The sequence below is a fragment of the Lichenostomus cassidix genome, chromosome 2 (assembly GCF_008360975.1).
Source record: "Lichenostomus cassidix isolate B80296 chromosome 2, HeHo_3.0, whole genome shotgun sequence".
In the NCBI taxonomy this organism is placed as follows: Eukaryota; Metazoa; Chordata; class Aves; order Passeriformes; family Meliphagidae; genus Lichenostomus; species Lichenostomus cassidix.
Window position 1 is genome coordinate 128,422,770 of NC_139482.1, and position 23,459 is coordinate 128,446,228.

General features: G+C 39.4%; 1 protein-coding gene across 5 annotated transcripts in view; it reads left to right on the forward strand.

Annotated features, from left to right (window-relative positions):
- Positions 1–23,459, forward strand: part of ESRP1 (epithelial splicing regulatory protein 1) — a 36,460-nt gene that overhangs the window by 6,231 nt on the left and 6,770 nt on the right. For 4 of the 5 annotated variants that reach the window (XM_085053233.1, XM_085053234.1, XM_085053231.1 and 1 more), the window contains exons 5-13: positions 5,322–5,420; positions 5,523–5,577; positions 7,465–7,575; positions 7,662–7,794; positions 7,881–7,923; positions 9,296–9,597; positions 10,157–10,375; positions 12,239–12,437; positions 14,270–14,438. In XM_085053233.1, coding sequence (XP_084909359.1) covers positions 5,322–5,420; positions 5,523–5,577; positions 7,465–7,575; positions 7,662–7,794; positions 7,881–7,923; positions 9,296–9,597; positions 10,157–10,375; positions 12,239–12,437; positions 14,270–14,438 — 1,330 coding nt within the window. The remainder of the gene's footprint in view (positions 1–5,321; positions 5,421–5,522; positions 5,578–7,464; positions 7,576–7,661; positions 7,795–7,880; positions 7,924–9,295; positions 9,598–10,156; positions 10,376–12,238; positions 12,438–14,269; positions 14,439–23,459) is intronic. The other variant, XM_085053232.1, reaches the window with a different exon arrangement.

Below are 23,459 nucleotides of genomic sequence, written 5' to 3' on the forward strand. Positions count from 1 at the left end.
TAAATCTCCATGTCAGAAGATGTACAGGATAATTGCACTTGGAGATTGCACATGGATGTGATGCTTGGGATAAAAAGATTGTTTAAGCCAGTGCTGAGTCTAAAGACTGGTTCCAGAAGTTGTATACAGAGTTGTTTAGTTTTTCTTTTTTCATGTGTGGATATGCTGGGGTGGGGGCCACAAAAACAAATCAGCAACAAGTGCAGTATCTTGAAATGAAGGTGCAGATTAGCACATAGAATCTGACCAAATTCTATTCATTCTTGCAGAAAGTGCAGCTCCTTAGCCCCATAGCTAAAGAGAGTGTATGAGGGGAATCTTCCATGATTTCTGCCACAGAAACTATACTGTGCCAGATATATTAGCATTTGGTGCAGATAGAATGTTTTAGTATGGGAGTAAGGTACTGGTTAGATATGCAAGTGACCTGCATTTACAGACTGGTAGAAGCAGTAGAATGATTTTTGGGCACATCCTTTTGTGTGCTTACATCTCCATTTATCTTTGTGTGAGTTGGTTGTGATCAGTAAGAGGAAGCTTTTATGATATGAAATAGCTAGGAGAAAGCTGGGTATTAATCTACAGTCATTTAAGTTATTAAAGGCTTCAAAAGCTTTTGTTTTGAAGGGTCACTTTTGATTAAACAAGTTACAGGCAAATGGGAAATGTACACTACTGCTCCCACCTGTCAGGGGAGATTACTTCCTACTGCACAGTTGTTCCAGATATGTATTTCAGTATAGAGCACACTGGATAGTTGGTGCTGGGCCATGTATTTCTTGCAGACAAGGCAAGAAAAAGAGCATTGAGATGATAGACTGAGTAGCTGGCTGGGTTATTCTTCCTTTAGAAAGTACTTTGTGGACTTAATCTCTCAGGAGGCTACTTGAAATTTGTGTACAGCAATGCCAAACCCAAGAGCTCGGGTGAAAGCTTTACAAATCTTAACTCCCAACCCACCCAAGAAGTTCTGCATTTCATGTACAAAAAGCCACTGATTTCTTTTAGATCAAGGTAAAGCAATGTTTAAAATGCTATGAAATTCAAGGGACCAAAGCAGAACTGAGACTAGTTGTAATTATCTCTGAGTGTTACTGCTGCCTAACTCATGGTGTCAAAACAGTTCTTGTTTATGAGACAGTTTTTTGGCAGACTTTGTCAGAATTGTGTAAGTGTAAAGACAGCAAGACAATTATGAGAAATTTTGAGTACCAGAACTTGAGAGAAGTGATCATGTTCCAGCAGAGAAAAGAACTTGGGTCTGTCGATATTTTTTTTTAATGTGTAAGCATACAAAAGGAGCAGGGTTGTTCTTGCACCCTCTGTACCTCCCATACTTGCTGCACTTCTTGATTTGCAAAGCTTGCTGAGCCAGTTTTCACCCTGTGAGTGCCTTCAGGGTGGAGTGAATAAAGCTTGCATGACTATTCGTATTAGGTTTGCAGAAGACTCATCCTTTGCCTCGAGATTGGGTGTGCAGAAGCCATTAAATGGCAAATAGCTCTTGCTTCCTCCAGTACTTGGTTTGCTCTACTCACTTATGAACTGGATTTGTGAGGATAACTTCTTACTAGAAGTATCTGCCAATGCTGTCAGTAGAAACTATAGGGCACTCCAGAACAGGTTGTTTAATGTGCTGGATATTGTAGTACTGAAACTGGCTTTTTTGGGGTTTTATTGTTTGGTTTATTTTGGTTTTTTACCTGGGTGTCTTGGAATCAATAATGTGGAGCACAATTATAACCAATAGTGCTTAACTCTGGCAATAAAAAGCCCATAGTTGGGTGTTAGCTCTGAATCTTGGATATTGCTATTTGTAGTTCCTGTGATAGCTGAGTAATAGTATATTACCTTTATGCAAAGCATTATGTAGAAAGAAATAATCTGTCTAAAGGCACTTAAATAAGAAACAGAGCGAAGGGGAAAGGATCAGTGCAGAGCACAATTGCAATGCTGTTTCATGTCATCTCAAGTTAAATTAGTTGTTCAATAAGAAAGGAGTGAAGAGACAGCAGGAAGACATAAGTCTTGGAGGGCACTGGCAGTGACTGAGGTTGTGACTGAGGAAATGATTTAGAAATTTCTTCCATGTTAGGGAGGCCATGCTAATATAAGAATATGCCTCCCTTCCTGTTCCCTTAACTTGCTGAGTGTTGCAGGAAGTGGTACCATAGCTTTACCAAGATTAAGTAGTTCCTTGTTTTCCACTTTGCCTTGTCATTTGGGACTCTGTTTTGCTTGTTGCTTCATCCACATGTGGATGCTACTGCATATAGTAGCTTTTGACAGCCAGGTCTGGTTTCTAACACTTCTTTAAATGTGAACTTGGATTATCCACTGTAATTGTCTTTCTCCAATTGCCCAGGGGAGGCTTCCTTTAAATATAAATGTACAGAGACGTGTGGTCTCCTATTCCTTCACAGAAAAAGGGGTGGGTTTTATAGACTATTTCATTAATCTTTTTTCCCCAAGTACTGTAATTTCTAGTGCGCCTGTCCATAGGCGTGTACCTCTGTGTAGTCCATCTTGTTCATTAGAACACAGATTTTTCACTTAGTAATATTAACATGCTCTTTACATGTGCAGAACATGATCAATTTTCTTCTCCAATATTGCCTAAGAGCTGTGCTTCTAACTGATCAGAGGTGAAGGTGTGAGGCTGTGCCTGCAATAATGTTGATTACTTTCTTCCTCCCCTCCACTGTGTTTATATAACTCTAGAGTTTGGCACAACTGACTCCCTGTGTTTGACAATTGATACCAGTTTCTGTTGGCACTAGAGCATTTTTAGGAACTACTTCTCCTGTGGATCAGTGTCTTCAGAAAGCATTTTCACTGAAGAAAATTATTGTGGGGCGGAGTAGTTGTTTGTTCTCCTTGTTTGATAGCCTCTCTTCAAATTCCCAGCCCTTTCACACTGCTGCATTCCCTTCTCTGAGTGCTGATCACTTGTAGGGATCTTTGGCTCTGTACAAAGGAAATATTGAAATGTCTTTTCAGTTCTGACAGCACAGTCAAACAGCCAAGCACATGTGTATGCATGTCTCCTGCTGGAATAGCTATTGTAACTGCTGCCCAATTTCTCTTTATTTTTGACAGAGGAAACAAATTTCAAAAATCTTCATAAAAATTGATTAGGCAAAACCAGGGTTCTAACACCTGCACCATCGGCAGCTTCTGGTTCCCTGTATGAACAGCAGAGGCTTTGCACAAGCTCAGTGCAGAGCTGCTAGAGTCCACAGGGGGAACGGTGTCAGGAAAAGGAGAAGCCTGCTCTGCTCTGGCACACAAGGTGCCCAGAAACATCTGTGTGGTGCTGCTTAGGCACCCTCTCTGTGAGGGAGTCTGTTTGTGGGTTATTTTTCTTCTAAACCCCCCTTTCTTGGGGGCAGAGAAGCAGGTGCACTTGAGGTTTAAAGTTTAGGAAGAGAGACTGCAATGAGGAATTTTTTTGTTATTGTAAATAATCGTAATCTCTTAAACCATGCTATAGTGTTGCTCAGGATTTTTGGCTTGGTTTTTAAGAAAACTATTTAATGCTTTCAGTACTTTACACCAAAGAAGGTACCAGGAGGGGGGGTGGGTAAAGGCAATGACTAGCAAACTATTTATAGTCAAGCAGCTGGAGGGGAGGAATCACTTGTTTAAGTATTCTAGTTTTTAAACTATGATAATTCACTTAAGCTTCAAATGTTCTTCTAAGACTAAGCATCATCCTCTCACATTCCATACTCCAGTGCACACTTAAAACCAACAAAGCCTCAAAATCAAATTAGCCTCAAGTGTGTTGTGTTGGTACAGCAGCTTTCCTTTCCTTGCTATGGAAGAGGAATGCATTCATTCAGTTGAAGTTATTTTTCGTCTTGCAGCAAGACCACTGTTAAAATTTTTTTTAAAAATCTGTTTTGTAGAACTGACTTGCAGTCTTCCTATGAATAATAGGGAGGACTTTATCTCACAAAGAAATTTGTGCTGGCTCACCTGTTGATAAGATGATACAACAAAGCTGCTGTGGGGTGTTTTTTTCTAACAGAAATTGTTCTCTTCCCTGCAGCTCATGCAGGCATCTGACAATTCAAATGTTGCTCAGCTCTAGATGGAGAAAGCAGGTTTCCTCTTAAAAGAGGAAATCTATCTTGGACTGTAAAGCAACTTTTGAGCATCAAAATGCAGGCTCTGGAGCATTTGAAATGTGTTTAATCTAGTCGGGGGGGGATGTGGACAAATAATTGGTGCACTTGACTGTTTTCAATGTGTTGTGTTAATGTAACTCCATGTCAGGATGGGTCTTGTATAAGAATCTCTTTTTTTGCTCTGAAGTCTTGATGCAAAATAAGGCAAGTAAAAAATGCAACTCTTATTCTCAGATTTCCTTATATCTTGATTTTTTTTTTAATTTTTTTTTCTCTTCAGTTCTCAAAGAAAGTGAGTGAAAAAGACTTTTTAAAAAATTTGCTTCATAAATAATGGAGTAAAGTTGCAAGTAATCTTACAGTCCTGTAGCCTGGTGTTGGAGAGGGGCAAATATGATGGATAGCAGGAGATACCATAGTAAACCCTTCTTAAATTTTTCTGAAGAAAGATGGTATGTGCAACTTAAATCAGCCTCCCTTTATGAATGGGGGGATGGGTGTTGGTCTTTTTATGGCCTGTCTTTCTAGGACAGGACACTTCTTGCTCACTAGTGCAGTCATTTCCAAAATCCTTCCCATTGAAGCTATGGGTTTTGTGGGGCTCTGTTTTCCCTCTTGACAAAACACACAAGTGGTGGACTCTAATCAGATTCTTAAAATGCTTCTGTGCAACAAACTTGGCACAAAATTTGGGTTATAACTTCTAATAGGCAAGGTTTAGACAAGGTGTCATTTATGAATTTTGTTGAAGTGGTAAGATACTTATTTTACTTTGGCATTTACTTGTGCAAAAAGCATGCGGTATATCCCTCTATTTCTGGAGCTTTTAGTTGATTGTTCATATATTCTCTTTACCCAAATCTTCCCCTGAAGATTAAAGAGGACAGGGCTCCAGTCTCTTCCACATGCAGAAGTGTATCTATCAAACATACATAATTAATGGACATATTAAATATATGTCCTTATTATGGGGGTCTCATGTTCCCCAGACACTTTCTGGAGTGACCTTACACTCCCACAGGTGGCAGTAGCTAGAGGCCAAGGCAGAGCAGCTAAATTATCCCAGCAGGAAAATGGATTAAATCTTCCCCAGAGAAGTGACATACCATCAAGGATAACATGAAAGTCTATTGCTCTAGAAAGAAACCAATTAAAAATCGGTTTGATTGACTTAACTCCAGCATAAAGATTTAAATCTTGACAAGAACAGTCCAGCGTTTCCCTATGGAGCCTCTCAAGTTGAAGACATGGGGAATATTATTTTAACATTAATATCTGAACCATACAGTAAGTGATTATGATGAATGAGTTTTCTCTGCTCCTTCTTTGGTTTTGCTGCCTGTCCTGTATGCTGACAAAATAGAAAATAACTTGTGCTGTATTTCATAGATCACAGATTTTCAGATCCAGAAAGAGTGAACTACAAATTTGAAAGTGGGCCTTGGTAAGTACTTCCTCCCACTTGCTGCACATGCTACAACCCCCACCACTTTTTGTTTAAAGTTACTGTTTAGATAAGCTGTACTTCTCTATACTCCTAATTTGCAAATAGCTATTACCATTATTTTTATTTACTTTCCTACTGCTATGGGAATCAATTAAATCCTTCGAAGGGGAAAGGGAGCAGACAATCTATGATCAGACGCAAGCCAGTTTTCTTATTAGGCTTCAGTGTTGCCTGTTAGCTACTGACACTTCTGTGTTCTGCTAATAAGTGCTTATAATGGGTGCTAAATGTGCTGTGCTATTAACAAAGAATGTAAGCAGTGTTTCAGAAATAACCCCATTAGTTACTAACTCTTGTACTTTTCCTGCAATTTACTACACAGGTACTGCATATACATAATTTTTTTTTAGTAGGGAAGAAACACTTTCATAATGATAGTGTGCCAGAGATACTGTGCTACTACTCAATTGTTTAGGCTATGGTGATTCTTATTCCCAAATATATTTTAAACATAAAGCTTTATCTGCTTTTGATGACTGCTTTGTTCCTTTGGTGGTTGTTTTTTTTTCTTTAATGTAAGAGTGCTTTTTCTATGTATAAATATGGATTTTTCTAAGTGGTTTTCTTGATGATCCCTCTGCAATATCACAAGATATTAGTGTTAAACTGACCTTATTTATGTTCCCATATTGCACAAATACTTACTTCCTTGTTTCTGATTAAGGATCTGTCATAATGGTAGATTATACTTCTGAGTCAAAAGAAGTAAGAAAAAACACAACATTGGCAGAAAGTATTCAGAGAAATTAGCTTAGGGGCTATATTCAGCATTGGTCTAAGCTTTTGCCTTTTCACCAACAAAATTCTGGGATGAGGTGGAAGATTCTCATTTTATTTGAGATAATAAGAAGTACAGAACTAGGAGGCAAGGGGAAACAGTTTGAGACAGACAGTTTCAGAAAGGCCACCTGAGAAATTAAAATGTGAGTGAGAAACATGACCCTCCAGGCATACCACAGCCCTTTTGTATGAGGGAGTCCTCTACTACTGAACAACACTTCATCTGCTTAATCAATCACATAAGCTCTTCTGTGAGGGGGAAAAAAAAAAAGCTGTTCATGCAATAGCCAGAAAGGCAGGCTTGGGTAGCTGTGAGCGTTTTGTTGTACTTGACACTTTCAAGAAGTAAGAGAACAAAAGAGACTGCAGTAATGACCAATTAAACCTGGCTTTCTGTGGCTAAGCTATTCCCATGCTAAGCAGCCAATGTAGCCTTTAGCTGTATTACTCTCTAGCAGCACAGTGGTGGCCTGAACCAGCAATGCTAAGGCTCAACTCTTTGGGCCAGAGTCCTGTGTGTGCTGAGTACAGCCCTGAACAGATTTGGTCTTGGCTTGTGACTGGTTCTTATACACTGTCACAGTAGAAATAATAAGCACTAATCTCTTTTACATCTAATTGCTCTGCTTCAACTTCTACCTAGCTAGATTAGAACAGCAAGTATTTGATTTTTATACCAGTTACCCTCTTCAGATAATGGAGAAGCACAAATGATGTCAGGAGAGGGAAGTAAATTGGGAATATGATTAAAGAGATGACAGCTCAAAGAGCAAATGTGGTAAAAGCAGGAAAGGGGAACCTGGAAAGGGGCAGCTTAACAAAACGAACTTTCCCTTGGAGAGACTTTTACAGTCACTTTCAATTGTTGTGTGTGTTTGGATGGTGGTGGTACTTGGGCCTCACTGCCTTGGCAATGCCATCCAGCAGACATGGAGCAGGTCCAGAAGCCTGTTCCTGGAGTGTGAACGACAAGCAGACAGGGGGGTGTGTGGCAGATACTATGGGCAGATGTCTTTGCATTACTCCCTCTTTCTGTGCCTGCAGCAGCAAGATGGAACTTGTGGATGACAATGCTGTTATCCGAGCAAGAGGATTGCCGTGGCAGTCATCTGACCAGGACATAGCGAGATTCTTCAAAGGTCTAAACATTGCCAAGTTAGTAGCCAAGAATTTACTTGTACATTTGTAGCTCCCCAGCTGCTTAGGTGATGAAGTTTCATCTCTTGATTTAAATCTTGCAGAGGAGGTGCTGCACTCTGTCTCAATGCCCAAGGCAGGAGGAATGGGGAGGCTCTTGTGAGGTTCGTAAGTGAAGAGCATAGAGATCTAGCACTACAAAGGCACAAGCATCACATGGGCAATCGATACATAGAGGTGAGTGACATGATGGGCTTTGAAGTCCTCTTCTCAAAAGGAATGCAAATGATATGCCAATCACGTGTTCTTTTTTTTTCATTTAGGTATACAAGGCAACAGGTGAAGACTTCCTTAAAATTGCAGGAGGTAATTTTTAGGGGATGAAAAGGGATGGTTTGTCCCATCAGCATCTCTAACTTTTGGCTGTAAACTGCTCCTGTTGAATGTGGCCCATTTTTCTGGTTTTGAACAAGTAGCTGGCTGGTGTATTGATTACTATGCATTCTGCTAACAGCAGTCCAACATATTCCATGATTTATCTGTCTACCTCTCTCTTCTCACTTGCCATTTTCAAGGGGCCTGTCAATCAGGATTTGATTGGGTAAAGTGGTCCTGCATATGAACTTACTTGTTTGGTCATCTTTGTAATAGTGGGAATCTGAATGTTACTGATTGCTGAATAAATGGAACCACAGTAGTTTTTCAAAACAATATAACTGCTGCTTCTGTGGAGGCTTGCACATAAAAAGAAACAGAGATCACAGTGTAAATACAAGGGACTTATGGAACTGATTTTCTTCAAATAAAATCTTTGCCTCAAACTTAATTGGGAAGATTTAGGAGAATTGCTTATTTAAGGGGAATCTTGAAATATTTACTGATTATTGAAAGGCTGCAAAATTTGCACTTCAAATTCCCTCTTGATCTCATTTCCACCCCTTTGTCTGCAAGAATTTGAATTAACCAATAAGCTGTTTTATCTGCAATACTACTTTAAGGTCTTAGCTCCCTGACAGATTTGGGTTGGGGTTTTTAAGTGACTAACTGGATATCTGAAGTTGAGGCTTCTGAGTGGGAGAGGCTGTTAAGCTGTCAATTACATAGATAACTGATAGGCTTGGTAGTAGTTACACCATTCAAAGTAAAGACATTGCACAGTGACATTAGTGAAGAATGGTACATGCCTGGTGCAACCAAACTTTGCAGAATAAGAGAGCCATAAGCAAAAGATAAAGGTAGCTGCTAACCGAATATCTTAGAATTAGGGTACTGTTATGAGCGTCATTGGCCTTCTGAAGGTACTGAAAGTAGAATTGGCAGACTTTGACAGTTCTGTCAGGATAGGATGAAATTCCTGAGCTGTTTTCAACATACCCTTCCAACTGTCTTTCCCAGCACAATGATCTGGTTACCATATATTATGGCTCCAGAGCATGTCAAAGGTATCCCAAACTTGGAAAGGCAAGGGGCACAGTACTGCTTACACGAGAGATGGACAGACTATGCTTTCTTTGGGCTTTGAACATTGCAAGTACTTCCTATTTTTCCTTTTAATAAAGATTAATCTCCTCTAAATGATGGAGTAATATTATCTCTATATAAAGTAATATCTTTCCTGACTTTAGAGGCAAATATTGTTCTACCTACGCAAGAATTGCCTGCGGAGAGGATGTAGCTATGCTCATGATTTTACATGGTTGCCCAGGCTTATGTGCTTCTGTACTTTTTCTTGTTAAAGGTACTTCCAATGAGGTTGCACAGTTCTTGTCGAAAGAAAACCAAGTGATTGTCAGGATGAGAGGTCTTCCTTTCAATGTAACGACAGAAGAAGTGCTAACTTTCTTTGGCCAGCACTGCCCTGTAACAGGAGGAAAGGAGGGAATCCTGTTTGTCACTTACCCTGACAGCAGGCCAACAGGGGATGCCTTTGTCTTGTTTGCTTGTGAGGAATATGCACAAAATGCACTGAAAAAGCACAAGGATTTGCTGGGAAAAAGGTACATTGAACTCTTCAGGAGCACTGCAGCAGAAGTTCAGCAGGTGGGTGCAAGCCTTTCAAACATTGGCTTCTTGTAGTCCAAACTTCTACACTGGCAGTAGAGGAAGCAAATAATGCTTGGCTGTGACTGGAAAGCTTCTTTTGTCTTTTAGCACTCTTGACTCTTGCTGGAATAAGTATTGTCTGAATTCTGTGAGACTTTGCTCCCTTGAAATGTAAGATCTCATGGCATAGGGATGTTCTCAACCATATACAAGCCTTTGGGGTTTTGGCTTCCAATAGCTTTGCAAAATTTTGATGTGATTTTAGTGTTTTACTCTACATATTCTGGGTTTTACTAAGTCCAATGATGATCTATTCAGAAGGAGTGTTTACCAACAGGTCTTGATCTAAAGGATTTATCTTTAGTCATTTTAGTCATACAAAAGAAAGCCTTCTGATGTAGTTGTCCTCTTTAGTGTAATGTCTGAAGAGTTGTACAAATTGTCTTGAAGTGCAGGTCTCTGCCAGCACAGGCTATCTAGCAGAGGGTGGCAGGACTTTGAAGCTAGACCTGAACAGTATGTCTTAAGAGGCTTTTGTAATCTTTGTTTTGCACAGGTGCTGAACAGATACTCTTCCACACCTCTCATTCCTCTCCCAACACCTCCAATTCTTCCAGTATTACCTCAACAATTCGTGCCTCCCACTAACATCAGAGACTGCATACGTTTGCGTGGTCTTCCCTATGCTGCTACTATAGAGGACATTCTGGAGTTCCTGGGAGAGTTTTCTACAGATATTCGGACCCATGGAGTTCACATGGTACTGAATCACCAGGTTGGTAGGAGACACATTTCTAAGCACTCTGTCAAATGCCTGTATATGTGAATACAATCCTGATTATATCAATAGGGAAGCATCATTAGGATTTGCACTAATGGTATTAATAGGCCTCCAGCTCTTTTCTAAAAGCGTACTGGCAATAGATGACTTGAATCCTGCTGTGGTAGCTGCTGCATTTGCTGTGGAGTGGTTTCTTTCACGGAGACCCACATGCTGAAAACTAAACCATAGTCTTGGAGGGGTTGGTGCTCCTGGAACAGCAGCCATGATCCTCACCTGTAGGAGGCTTGAACTGAAGAGTCTTGCTCAATGGCATGCATGATTCCTCTCGTACCAGGAGAGGAGTGCCTTTAAAACACAAGTGTGGGCAATGTTAGCTCTCAAAGGAGTGGTTGTCCCTGCCTTGCTGAGCAATGTGCTGCTAGCATATTTGAGGACAAATGTGACTGCAGCCTGCTAGAGACAGGAAATCCTATGTCATAAGTCAGAAGCTGAAGCTTTGGGTTTCCTATGTTGCTGCTTTCTTTAAAAAGTCATAGCAAAGCACCAAGATTAACAGCTCGTTGATGTGTATGAAGGGTCACATCTTTGCCATTGTTTTCTAGAAGCAGTTTCTACCAAAACCTTTTAGACAAAGGATTGTGCATTCTTGTGATCTTTATCTTTGGAGGAGGAGTCGGCAGCTCCTTTAACTCTATGGAGATGCTCTGCGTGGTTCAATTGAACAAACACATTATTGCTGTATAAAAACGATGGTTCTAAAATTGTTTCAGCTTAGGCTTCATATCAAGCAAAACTAAAAAGTACTTCCTGGTCCTGAAGTAGGACTTCTGTGCTTCAGGACTATGGGGATGAAGAGACTATAGGTATCACCTAAAGACATTCTTCTGCCTGTGAGGACTTGACCTAACCAAGTCTGAAAAACTGTAACAAATGTGCAATGCTGGGAGAGACTGTGAAAAGGCACAGATATTAAAGCACAAGTAATGATTTACAGTAGTATCAGCCCTTGACTGCCCTAATGAAAGCACCTAGATGAAGAAATTGGTGTGTGCATATAACCCTGAGGGCTGTCCAATTTTTGTTTTTTCTCCCCAGATACTGCTTTTGCCTGACCACTAGATTTTTATTTCTCCATGTTCACAGATTTCAGCCCTCTAACCATGAACAGCTGTGTAAAGGATGCTAATCAAGTTGTTGTCCCCTCCAAAATAAGAACTGGCCCAGAGTTTGTTAGAACCAGCTTCAGATCTCTCTCTAGTTTTTGCTACTTCAAGTCAGCAACTGCATGTGGATAAAATTACTCCTCCCAGTGGTATATCCCACTCATTTACAGATATAAAAATGTCTTTTTTTTTTTTTTTCTCTGTAAGCTCATACCAAGCCTTAGGCTAGTTAGTACTGTACTGAAACATCCCAGCTGATATTGGTCTTCAGAAGATAAAATTTAAAACAAATGAACAATGAGCCTGTGACTGTATTTGTCCTTGAATTTTAAAAATCATTGGTAATAAGTGGGGACTAGATCTTCCAATTCTGAAGGTCTCAAAGTACCCAAGTACTCCTGAAATACAGTCTCTTGCATAGGAGCCCTTTTTTTAATATAGAAGCAATAACTTACAATGTGGCTTAATCAGAACAGGTGAATAAATAAAATCAAGTTATCAAAAGTGGGAAAAACTTTGGAGAGGAGAGCTTAAATGTGCTGATGGGTGCTCAGCATGACTGACTGTACTTGGCTTTGGAGATGGCTGTATTTATGACTGAAGAGACTGCTTTTAACAGCACAGATTATTGCTGTGCTTCTCCTTCATGGAACCTATAGAAACATTTCGTTTTTGTCTGCCTTGTTTGTAGGGACGTCCATCGGGAGATGCTTTTATTCAGATGAAATCTGCAGATCGAGCTTTCCTGGCTGCACAGAAGTGTCATAAGAAGACTATGAAGGACAGATATGTTGAAGTCTTTCAATGTTCTGCTGAAGAGATGAACTTTGTGTTAATGGGGGGCACTTTAAATCGAAATGGCTTGTCCCCACCACCATGTAAGTTACCATGTAAGTTTTGCTTGGGTCTTGCCACTACTGTCTACTCTACACTGTGTGCGGGTATGTAATGGAGCTGCTTTGTTGACTCTGATCCTGGTTCTTGGAAAGGGTTGTCAGATGGGGGTGTTACAAGGTCCTTTGTCTTAAATCACCAGCAGCTTGCAATCATTATTTTTCCCTTTGGTTGTGGATTATTATGACTGAAGAATTACTTTTGCTTTTCCAGTGGCAAATTTTCCCTCCCCTCCCTGAAATTTAATTGGTTGGGGTGAATGATGATTCTGAAAAGTAATTTCTAAGTCCTGCCTAGACCTTAAAGAACTGTTTTGCATCTAAACTGATCTGTACTAATATTTTTTCATTATGGTCAACATGTTAAGTAAAAGACCTTCCCTTTTCACTTCCAAAGCTTAATTTAAGAAACCATAGGTAATGCTCCTGTTTGAGACTTAATCACGTGTTCTACATTTTGACCTGCAACTGACTGAGCTCTTCCTTTGCTTGTTGTTGTTCATACAGAACTGAGGTTGCCTTTGTGGAAGTGAAATACACATGGCTTCTGCCTCAGAGAATTGGGGATTCTGTGTTTTCTTTTAAATTTTGATTCTCAGAGCTACTAGGATCAACACTGACTTCTATGCAAACTTTTGGGAGAAATGCTTTAAGAACTTAAAAGCTAACTTACTAAGCATATGTGCCACATAAATCTGAGCCTATGGGAAAAATAATCCTTTGCTTCCAAAATCATAAATGGCAAGGTATTCAAGTAGGAGCTCTCTCTGTGCCTCTCTTTGCAAGTGGACATTTTTTGGTGGTGGACTTTTAAAGAAATGTCCTCTACATGCTAGTCAAAGCTGCCAATACAGCAGCAAACATCCTGGGAGTGGTTTCTTCTGAGTGTAAGTAGACCTTCAGCTAATCCTTGTGAGTTTTTTCCTTCATTGAAAGTATCTTGAGCAGGGGTCAGCAGTAGATAGTCCTATATGTGATGGCTGTTCCAGATGGGTTGGAATCTTCTGGGAGCTCCTAGGTTCTTGGACAGAGTCACCAACTTTGGAAACACATAAGTGTCAGTGTTTGCATTTGCAGCTACAAATGCCTGTGATGTATTCCTCAGATAAGGACTTTTGGCCATGTCATTGCCCCATTTCAAGATACAATGAGATGCTGACTGTAACTGAGTATCAAAATTAAAGGCTTACTTTATCCAAGTTTGATGTTCACTTCTATGACACTGGCGAGGAGAAGAGAAAAGCAAAGGAAGAGAATGGCAGAGGAGGAGGGTGAACTCTCATCAGTGAGAATTCATTTAGGGTCTAATATATTGTCAAAACAGCACAAAGTACATTTCTGGGGGTTTTTTAATGTACTGTTAACACTTCAAGCTGCAAAGCCATTACTTTTCTTACTCTGCTGTTGATTAATTAAGGGATAAGGAATACCAGGATGAAAGTGTCCTCTCTTTTGTTGATTGTTAGACAGATCTTTATCCAAGGAAGTTTTCTTATCATAGAGAAGTCTCATTGTTCTTGAATGCAGACTTCATTAAAATCTGAGCCTAGACAAGCGAAACTGACCTATGTATCAGAGAGACCCTATTCCCAGAGCAAGAGATGGTTTTGTTTGTTTTTTTTTTTAAACATTTTTGTCTTTATTTTTGACTAGGGGCTGGGCATAACAGTTGGTGGTCAAACTCACATTGGTGGCTCAGATATATTTTCTGTGTTGAACAAGGAGAAGCTTGTGAAGGTTCTTGACATAATGTGGAGTTTTGTGTGTATGGTCTTCATTAGCTCTGGAATTTCAGAGGTCCTAATGTATTTTCCATTTGTTCCCTGTAGGCCTTTCACCCCCTGCCTACTCCTTTCCAGCTCCTGCTGCAGTTGTGCCAACAGAAGCTGCTCTGTATCAGCCATCCATGCTTCTGAACCCACGAACACTCCAGCCCTCCACAGCCTACTACCCTGCAGGGACTCAGCTCTTCATGAACTACACAGCATATTACCCCAGGTAAAGCAGAGGAGAGCCCAAGCATCAACAAAGAAGTCTTCTTTTTTTTTCCCCCTATTTTTTTTCTTTTCCTTTTCTTTTTTCCCTCTTTTTTTTTTCCTTTTTACTGTCCCCAGCCAATGCACAAAGCTCACAAAAGAACATTGCCTGCTCTGCTAAAGACTTGTGAAACCGAGACAGCCTGTTCAGTATCTTGTTCAGGGAAACAATTTCAGGAAAACTAGGGATTTTCCAAGTTTTAGAGTACTGCAGGTAGCAATGTTTGTGGGGAAGGGGGGGGGTTGGTTAGTGTGTATGTTTTTTTTTTTTCCTTTTTTTTTACCTAGGTCACGTATTTAAGTGCGATTTTTTTTTTTTTTTAAATTTTTTTTTTCCACTGAACATTCCCCTTAAGCTTATTGTTTGCTTTGTTATGCCCTCAGTTAGAATTGATGTGTGCAGTACTCCTCCCCCTATCCATAAAGAAGCCCTTGGCCCCTATTTAGAATGGGTGGACTGGGGTCTGCCTTAACTTCTGAAATTCTGCATCTTTGTTTTTGTAACAAAGTAACTTTGACCATTATGGTGAAAACAGTTTACTTCTGTAAATAAGTATTGCATTGAAGCATATACGCACTGAACATATATGTAAAGCACATAGAGGCATATATTCTTCCTGACCTCAAACACCTCTCACAAAGGGCTTTTGGTTCTTATGGATATATTAGTTATCTTCTACAGAAAAAAAATCTCTGGATTCTAGTTGCCTTCTGCAGTCATGAGGCTTTGGAAAGAGCCATGTTCCATTTAAGCCATAAACCATTTCTCATCTGTTAGGAAATCTGCTAAAGAACTCAAGTTTCTATCTCTGGAGCAGGGATGAAATAGCTGCTTAAGTTGTTAAGCAATATGAACTCTTCAATACCTGTAAGATAACAAAGGTTTTCTCATTACTTTACACTAAACCTGTATGTCTGTGAACTGCCTGTTGTGGTTTTTTATTAAATTGTTTCCTTCACTCATGAGTTATTTTCCATAATGCCTTCAATATGTGTTTTATGGTTATGATAATGTTACCAAACTCAGCCATGTTAATGTAAGATTAAGAAAAATAAAATTCCGAACTTGCACTGGCAATAAACAAAAACAAGTTTCTCAATAGCAGTTCTATATTTCATGAAAACATAGTAGCAGTAATAGTCTGTACTGACTGACACGTTTTACTACTTAAAATAAGAATAGACTGGCTCCTGCTGGCTAAGCATCAGGCTCTAGAGATCTTTCTGAATGAGATTCCACTTGAATCCCATCACTGGCTTCTTGGGCTGTGGGCATGTATGTTGGTTACAGACTGATCAATCCCAAATCCCAAAATATACTTTTTGTATTCTTGTCTGCCAGGCAGTTGTTCACTGTTCTTAAGAAACCATTATTACATAGCTTCTGTGCCAATTACAAATACATGTAATTATTTCCTTTTTAAAGAAAACAAAAAGTTTCTGGAGTCAAGCTGGCTTCTTTCTTTGTTGTGAGATTTGGTGTTTAGGTATTGCTTTTCCATCCAGAGTAAATTTTGATCTACAGACAATTTGTATATATTCCAAGAGTGATGTAGTTGATCCTTTGTAGCTGATATTTTGGTTTTTTGTTGGTTTTTTTTTTTTTTTCTCTAAAAAATTCTTACTGCTTTTCAGGCAAGTTCCTGTGCTTTGTCCAGGATGCAAAAAAATAATTGGGTCCATCTGAAGTAGCAATTGGAACTCTTTAAAATGTAGGCTTCTGGTTCTGAAGTTTAATTAAAAAGTTAAGTATGTGCAGCAGGAAAGAAGGGGGTATCCTCTGTACTAAGTGCTGCATTTAAAAGCATGTACATGGAAAAGCAATACAGAGCTGGTAAGTGATGATCAGACAATGGTTCATAAATCTATCTACTGAATATTTATAGATATAAGGCAAGTTTCTTTGACCTGCTGCCAAAAGCTTCTACCACTTGTGTTTTGCAAGGTCAAGTTGCTTTATAATAGTCCTACTCCATTTTCCACACTGTAATCAACTTAGATGGTGGAAGAGAGTGAGACGCTGTTTTGGTCTTCAGCATCTATCACAAATCCTGAAACACTCAGACTTGTCTTAATGCTCTTGTGGCTTTGGTGATGAAACCCAATGGTGTAAAGAAATGGATGCCTTCTAAGCTATTAAAATAGCTTTAGTGAACTCCTAATGAAAAGGAGGAAGAGCAAGTTATTCGGGATCTGTTAGTCTTTGATATCTCTGTTTAGCTTGTAATTATATCTGGCAACATGTTCTGACAGTAAATCAGTGGTCTTGCTCTCTGTCTAGTCCCAGGCTTTTAAGAAAGAGCAATAGCATTCCTGGGAGGGAGGAGTTTTCCTTTATCTAATCCTAGGTGTAATACATGCTGTATGGACATTGGAAATAATGAGTATCTGCACTACTGGGTAATTAATAATATATCCTATAGAAAATTTTACCATGTACAAACTTGAAAGTTATTGCTATAGTTGAATCTTATTGTATTTATTGTGTTTAATGTAATTTTTATCACTTTTAAGCAGTGTCTTTGAAGCTTCAAAAGTATCTGTCAATATCCATACATGTAGTAATACATTTATACTTTTGGCTTTTTCTAACAATATTTTAAATAACATTGTGCAAAGAGGAGATTCTTAATTGTAGGACTCATAGTCAAAACATGATATGGAAACTGAAAACTGATGTTGGTTCAAACAAACTGGATAAAGTCCATGGCAGGAAATTCATTGTGAGTTAGTGAATATACAGAAACCACACCTGGCTCAGGAAGTCCTTGAACTCAAAATAACTGGAAGAGTGTTCTTGTGTTCTGTGTCCTATGGTAAATTCTCGTGCTGTTGAACCAAGGTGGGTAGGTGAACTTGTTTGTTCACGTCTTTGTCTTGCCAGACACAGGTACCGCTTTAGAGCGTGAATCTGTTCCAATGTATTTGTCTAATAGTGGCTGAGTTTGGGTTATCTCCCTGTTGTGCCAGTGTGTGTACAGTTCTCTGCATTGGAGTGGTTGGAGTTAAAAGGTTTTGTTATGTGACAAAGGTATGATTCTGACAGTTGCTGCACAAGGAAATACAGGGTAATGTCTTAGTGTTCTCATCTGCCTGCTTGTCTCTTCCTGCTGTCGATTAGGTATGGGTTTTCTCATTATACACTAATCAACTTGTAAGAGTAGATACATGTACAACATACATACAGCATTAATATTTATGTATGTATACATGCAGAAGTATGTGTGGATAAAAGTAAAATGACCAATCTGAGCAATAATCAAGGTTAGAAAAAAGTCTTACTTGTTCTCTGTGATGGATCAGATTCTCCATAATGACCATAATGGAAAACAAGTGAGTCTTTTTTCTAACCTTGATTACTGCTCAGATCCCTATTGAAGCATTATTAAGTTACAGGGAGTTTAAAGCTGGCAAACTTAGGAACAAGTGGGCTGGCTTAGGAATGATACCATTCAGAGCTGCTGCCAGCAGCTTTGTTTACATATCTCTGTGTCTGGCTAACCAGCATCACTTGACAGAACTGAGTTAGGAAACAACCATATGTGTATTTAGCCTGGGAGCTCTGCCACAGATGGAGAACAGCAGCAGCCAGAAACAAAACCTCTTTTAGTTGTACTCACAGCATCATATCAACACTCTGGACCACAGCTTTTAAACTCTTGTAATTTTGTTTTTATTATTACTTTTATGCAAAGTATGTCAGCTTGGATTGCATGAAATCACATCTGCAGTGAAGGGCTCACTGAATATAAAAGCCTACTGGTAGCTTTTAGTTGCTGTCCAGCAAATGGAGTAAAAATGTTTTAAATCAAGTGTCAGAATGTGGGACTTTTCTTTACCTGTCCTTGCTCTTGTCGAGCTGCTCTCAATCATGAATTTGTCAAATAAACCTCAACTCTTTAGTTAATGGCACAAACTTGTCACCAGAATGATTGTTTGAGGGGACACTTAATGATTCACTTTTCTAAATTAATGTTGCTTGCGAAGGATTAAAACAGCAGGGATGCCTTTAACTACTACTATATTTCATTGGAGGAGGAGTGCATTAGCAGGGAAGACTAATTGTTGCATGCCTCCAAAGGCTGTCATTATCCTTTCATTTGTCGGTTTTAATTAGTAAAACTGCCATGATGTCTGAAAAGCAGCAGAATGGTAATGCTCTGATCAATAGCTAGCTGGAAATCAGGATAATAAAATTATTTAAATTAAACAAAAAAACTAAAACCAAACCCTACCTTTCTTCAAAGTTGTTAAAATATTGTTGCTGGTAGCAGCGTCCAAATTTTACTCAACCCACCATACAAAATGCTGCCATGGAGGCTCGTGGAGACTTCTTCCTTTTGTTTGCTTAATATATTCAATGACCTAACTTTCAGGTAGCAGACCTTACTGTCATCTTCTGACTGTTCCTCTGTGAACTAGCAAAACATTTGTATTTCTATGAGGGCTTGTTACTACAGCATTGTGCAAGCTTGCTGCAGAGATCAGTTTGAGTATAGTTTTTCCTTTTGCTTGTTTAAAACACAGTTCAGTGGTGGGAGAGAAGATCTGCCTGTTGTGCCTGAAGGCATGAATGTCATCCATGCAGGTGGCTTTTTTAGATGTTTGTAATGATCTCAGGTTATTCAGGGCACCAAGATGCATTGCTGAATGCTTCTCTTTACTCAGAAGCAGCCTTCTACAGGGGTGTGTTGAAAGTCCCAGCACAACCCAGGGCAGACTATTGCAATCTTCTGTGGCAGAAGGTGTTTCTGGATCCATTCCCCCTGCTTATTGTTGTGCTACCATGACCTTATGCAGCTGGGAAATTGATTTTGGTAGGCAGACAGAGTGGGCAGCAGGTTATCTGGTTAAGTGTGGGGGAGGCATCTGCACTGAAGGAGCTCTTGGTGGTTCCAGGGATAGAGCTGGGTTGATATTGAAATAAGGATTCTTAGAGCTGAAAACTTTTTTAATTAAAAAAATGTCTTCCTTGTTGAGTACACCATCTGTGATATTTCTTCATGATGAAAGTCATGGGATCTAAATATTTCTGTTTGGTTAACAGTAATCTGATGGTTTAGTGCTCTTACTTCTGCTTATTGTTAAGTTACGTTACCTTTCTTTCTTAAAAGGTGGATAAACATTCCAATCTTGGAAAAGGAAAATTATTCTGGCTATGTAAATACTTCTGCTAATAACATGTCTTGTCAGCTTTTGTGAACAAAGTACCATGTCAAAACTTTCAACTTTGGTGGTTATACCACAAAATTTACTATTAAGTTTTGTATGAACCACTTCTAAAAAAGCTTTATACTAAAGCTGCATTTCCTCGTGGGCTGCTTTCCAGCAATGAACATCATAGGCATTATGCTGCAAACTTGTGTATATGTGCACATTATACTCATGTCCTCTACTGACCCAAGGAATACTTGAAAATCCCTACCAGTTTCTGAAAAAATCTGCTGTTCACTGAATTCTGGGCTCATCTGTCAAATTTCCTTGAGGTTTTTCTGGAGTCTACTTGGTAATGTTCACCCTTTGCTTTTTCTGGTCCTCTTGCTAGCTTCAGTCAGAGGATCTGAGTTTGGGGTGCTGCAGAGATGCTCTGGGTCTGCTGAGCTTCCTAGACCTAGCAAAGAGGAGCAATAACTTAATCTTGAAACACTAGTTGATGAGTCTGAGTTCATTCACTGCTAGTGCTCCTCTGAGTGTTAGAGTAAGGGATAAGATAGAGTAAGACTAACCTGAAATACAGGACCTGTCTTACAGCCCTGAAATTAATGGAAGCTGTTAATCAGTAGCATGATGAAAGGATATTGCCAGTATCTCTTGTCACAAAGCAGAAAATAGTTAATACTTCACAAACAAAAAAACTTTCAGGACTACAGATAAAGAAAGTCATAGGAAAAATAGGGGTTGAAAATCTGAGAGAATTGAAACCTCTAGATGGTGTCTGTGCACATATTTGTTCCTACATGCAAATAGTGCTGGGTATGTTTCTGGTTCTCTTGACTGACCTGCAGGATACTTGGTAGAGATCTGAAAACCTGCTTGGTTATGTATGCTGACTGCTCCCAACTCACACTCACTTGTAATATAAATCACAGCTTCCTTCTGGATATTGGTATCTGTTAAGCAAATGTATAATAGAAAAATCTGTTAGGAAATCAGGAGAGACACTGATCCTCAATGTTTCTGCATAATATTTTAGTGATGAATGTTTGGGATCCCTTGAGGTGTACAAATGCTGCTTGAATGACAATATCAACTTTTAGAATGTGTGAAAACTTGTTCCTGCATCCAAAACTGATTTCTGAAACTGAGATGTGTTTTATTTTGAGATTCTGTGGAGAATACAACAACCTCAGAAATACTGAGTAGAAAAAATCCAATCTGCCTGTTGATTAGTTCCAAGAAAGGGGATCAATTCATAAGGAAAAAAGGTTTGCATTGGGAAATGCTTCATATCATATTTGATTTCAAGAACTAGATGGATATAAGAAGAGTTAAGTTCTTGCACTGCATCATTATATAGTGATATACCCCTACAAAAAACAACTACTGAAATTCTTTTTGACCTGAGGTAAAACATGCAAGTATTTGTTCCTGAGGTTTGTTTGATAAGAGAATATAGGCTGGAATACTTGTCTTGTATGCCTGCCTGGACACTTAACATTACATTTTCAAATGTTCTCTATTGACTTCTTTTCCATCTGGAGACATGCCCACTCTAAGTCACTTGCTGCTGTTCCTCTAGGAGGTTGTCAACCCTCAGACTGGCTACTGGGAGTAGTCCAGATGTTATCTTCTCTTAGGGAATTGAAGCAGATAGCACCCTTAGCCTCACCTGTGGCTGAAGCTGTTATCTTTATCTCCAAGGTGGAGTTATGAATTAGCAAATACTTAGAGCATCACAGTGCATGCAAAGCCAGCAGGGTTAGCTGGAGGTTTTAAACAGAGATGGCAGAGCTTCTTAAAATGGGTAAGGGCCCTGCAGAAGGAATAATAAAAAGAGAAAGAACAGGGAAGAGAACTGAACTGGAAGCACTCTTGCCCCAGAGAGTGCTGTCCCACTGAAGCTGAATGAAAAGCACGTGGAGACTCAGCAGTAGGGCCATGTGGCCAAGGCAGTGGGAAAGCTGTGCTCTGGGATACCCAGCTAAAGCTGTCATGGCCACTCCTGCAAGTTCTGGTGGCCTGTCTCAGCAAAGGCTAGTGAGGCAGAGGAACTTTGGTTTAACAGTGGTAACTTGCAAAGATCAGGGCCATAGCCTTGCTTCAAAAGGAAGGCAAGATTACCCAAGGTGTCTGTCACTGTGTTCTGATGCTTTCCTGTTTGGTGGTTTTTTTGGTTTTTTTTAGTGATACAAGCTAACTCTGTCTTGCCTTGCTAAATTAGTTTACTTCAGAAAGCTGCATTGTAGTTGACTTTGGGGTCTGGGCTTTTAAACCCCTCTAGTAAGAACTCTGCAAAGAAAGCTGGCAAAAAGGTCTCTTTCCTTACTCTTCATATGAGTTTTGGAATAATAGGGTTGTTCTCATAAGGATTCTGGAAAATGATAAACTATTCTATACCTTAATTTCTCTTATGATGTTGTTTTCCTATCTCAGATGCAACAACTACCCTTTCTGGTAGCCACAGCTGGCTGGCCAAAATGATCAATGTTAATGATGCTTTTTACAAAGCAGGTGTAAATAGGCTGGGGCATGCATCTTGTTCACTACATCAAAGAGAAAAATAATTTTTAAATTAAATGTTATATACATGCTCCTAGCAGTACTTAGACATTCATGTGGATTGCAACATTTTAGCAAAAAGAGGATATTTTCTGGAGCTGCCAAATCAAAACTAAGCAGGGGTCTTTTCAGTAGCTCCAGTTTTGTGGCAATTTGAGTAAGGCTATGAAAGATCTGAAGAATATCAAATCTTCTAACATCTACAGATGGAGTATTTTGGGCATAAGAATTTTTCTTCATTAGTCCTGAATAAATTATATTATTGTGGCATTAATATTGCTTTAAAGCAAGACAAGCATGTCCCTCTGTGGCTCTTTACTATCTGGCAGTTGCCATTGACCACAAAAGATGTTGTGTCTAAACAGTCCATGAGACATAAGTAAATGGAAGTAAATACTGCCTTGCTGGCAGCTGTGGAGAGTTCCTTCCTCAGATACTTTTGGCAGATACCAACTTGGAACTTGGATCTGAACTGCAGATGGGCATATCTGCCATGGATTCATATCTTTATTCTATAGCTACATTAAAAAAAACAAAGTTGGAGACAGCATGTGATGGCTGTAAGTTCTAAAGCTGAATGGTGCACTGGTAGGGGAAGACATCTTTTCAGCCTTGTTGGTGTCATAAGCTGACTCTGGATTTTACATTTCAGAACCTTAGTAAAAAGCTATATTGACTGTGGTAGTAGCTTTTTAGGGATTAGTATGATGGTTAATGTAACAGAAAAGGCATGCAGGAAACCATTAGTGGGAAGTAGTGCAACAAATTTGTATCAAGATGCTGCTTGACAGCATAAAATCTGATCTTCCTACAGCTGTTTTTCTGACAATAGGCTCAAAATTGATAAAAATGATTACAAGTGTTTTCCTTGGCACCAGACAATCTCTGTTATCTAATGGAGCCACCAGTGAAGATGTTGTCACAAAGGTACCTGGGAACACAGCTGTAGGGGTAAACAAGCATTATAAGCAGTTTCTATGGAAAAAAGAAAAGCAGCTCTCTTTCTAGACATGGACGGCTGTTCACTGTAGAAACAGCAGTGTTAAAACCTCTGTCAGTTTCATTTTTCTTAAACACTTTGAAGAAGTTTCTCTGAAGGCCTCAAACATCTATACATTGTGTCCAGATATAGCTTGTCTGCTAGATTTGCTTGTTATCTGCTGTGATGAAGCTGTCCCCTTCCATACCCTGCATAAAGATGGCTCAGGGCAAATAATGGGAACTCAGTAAGGACAAGACTGAAAACTCGTGAGAACGTCTGCTT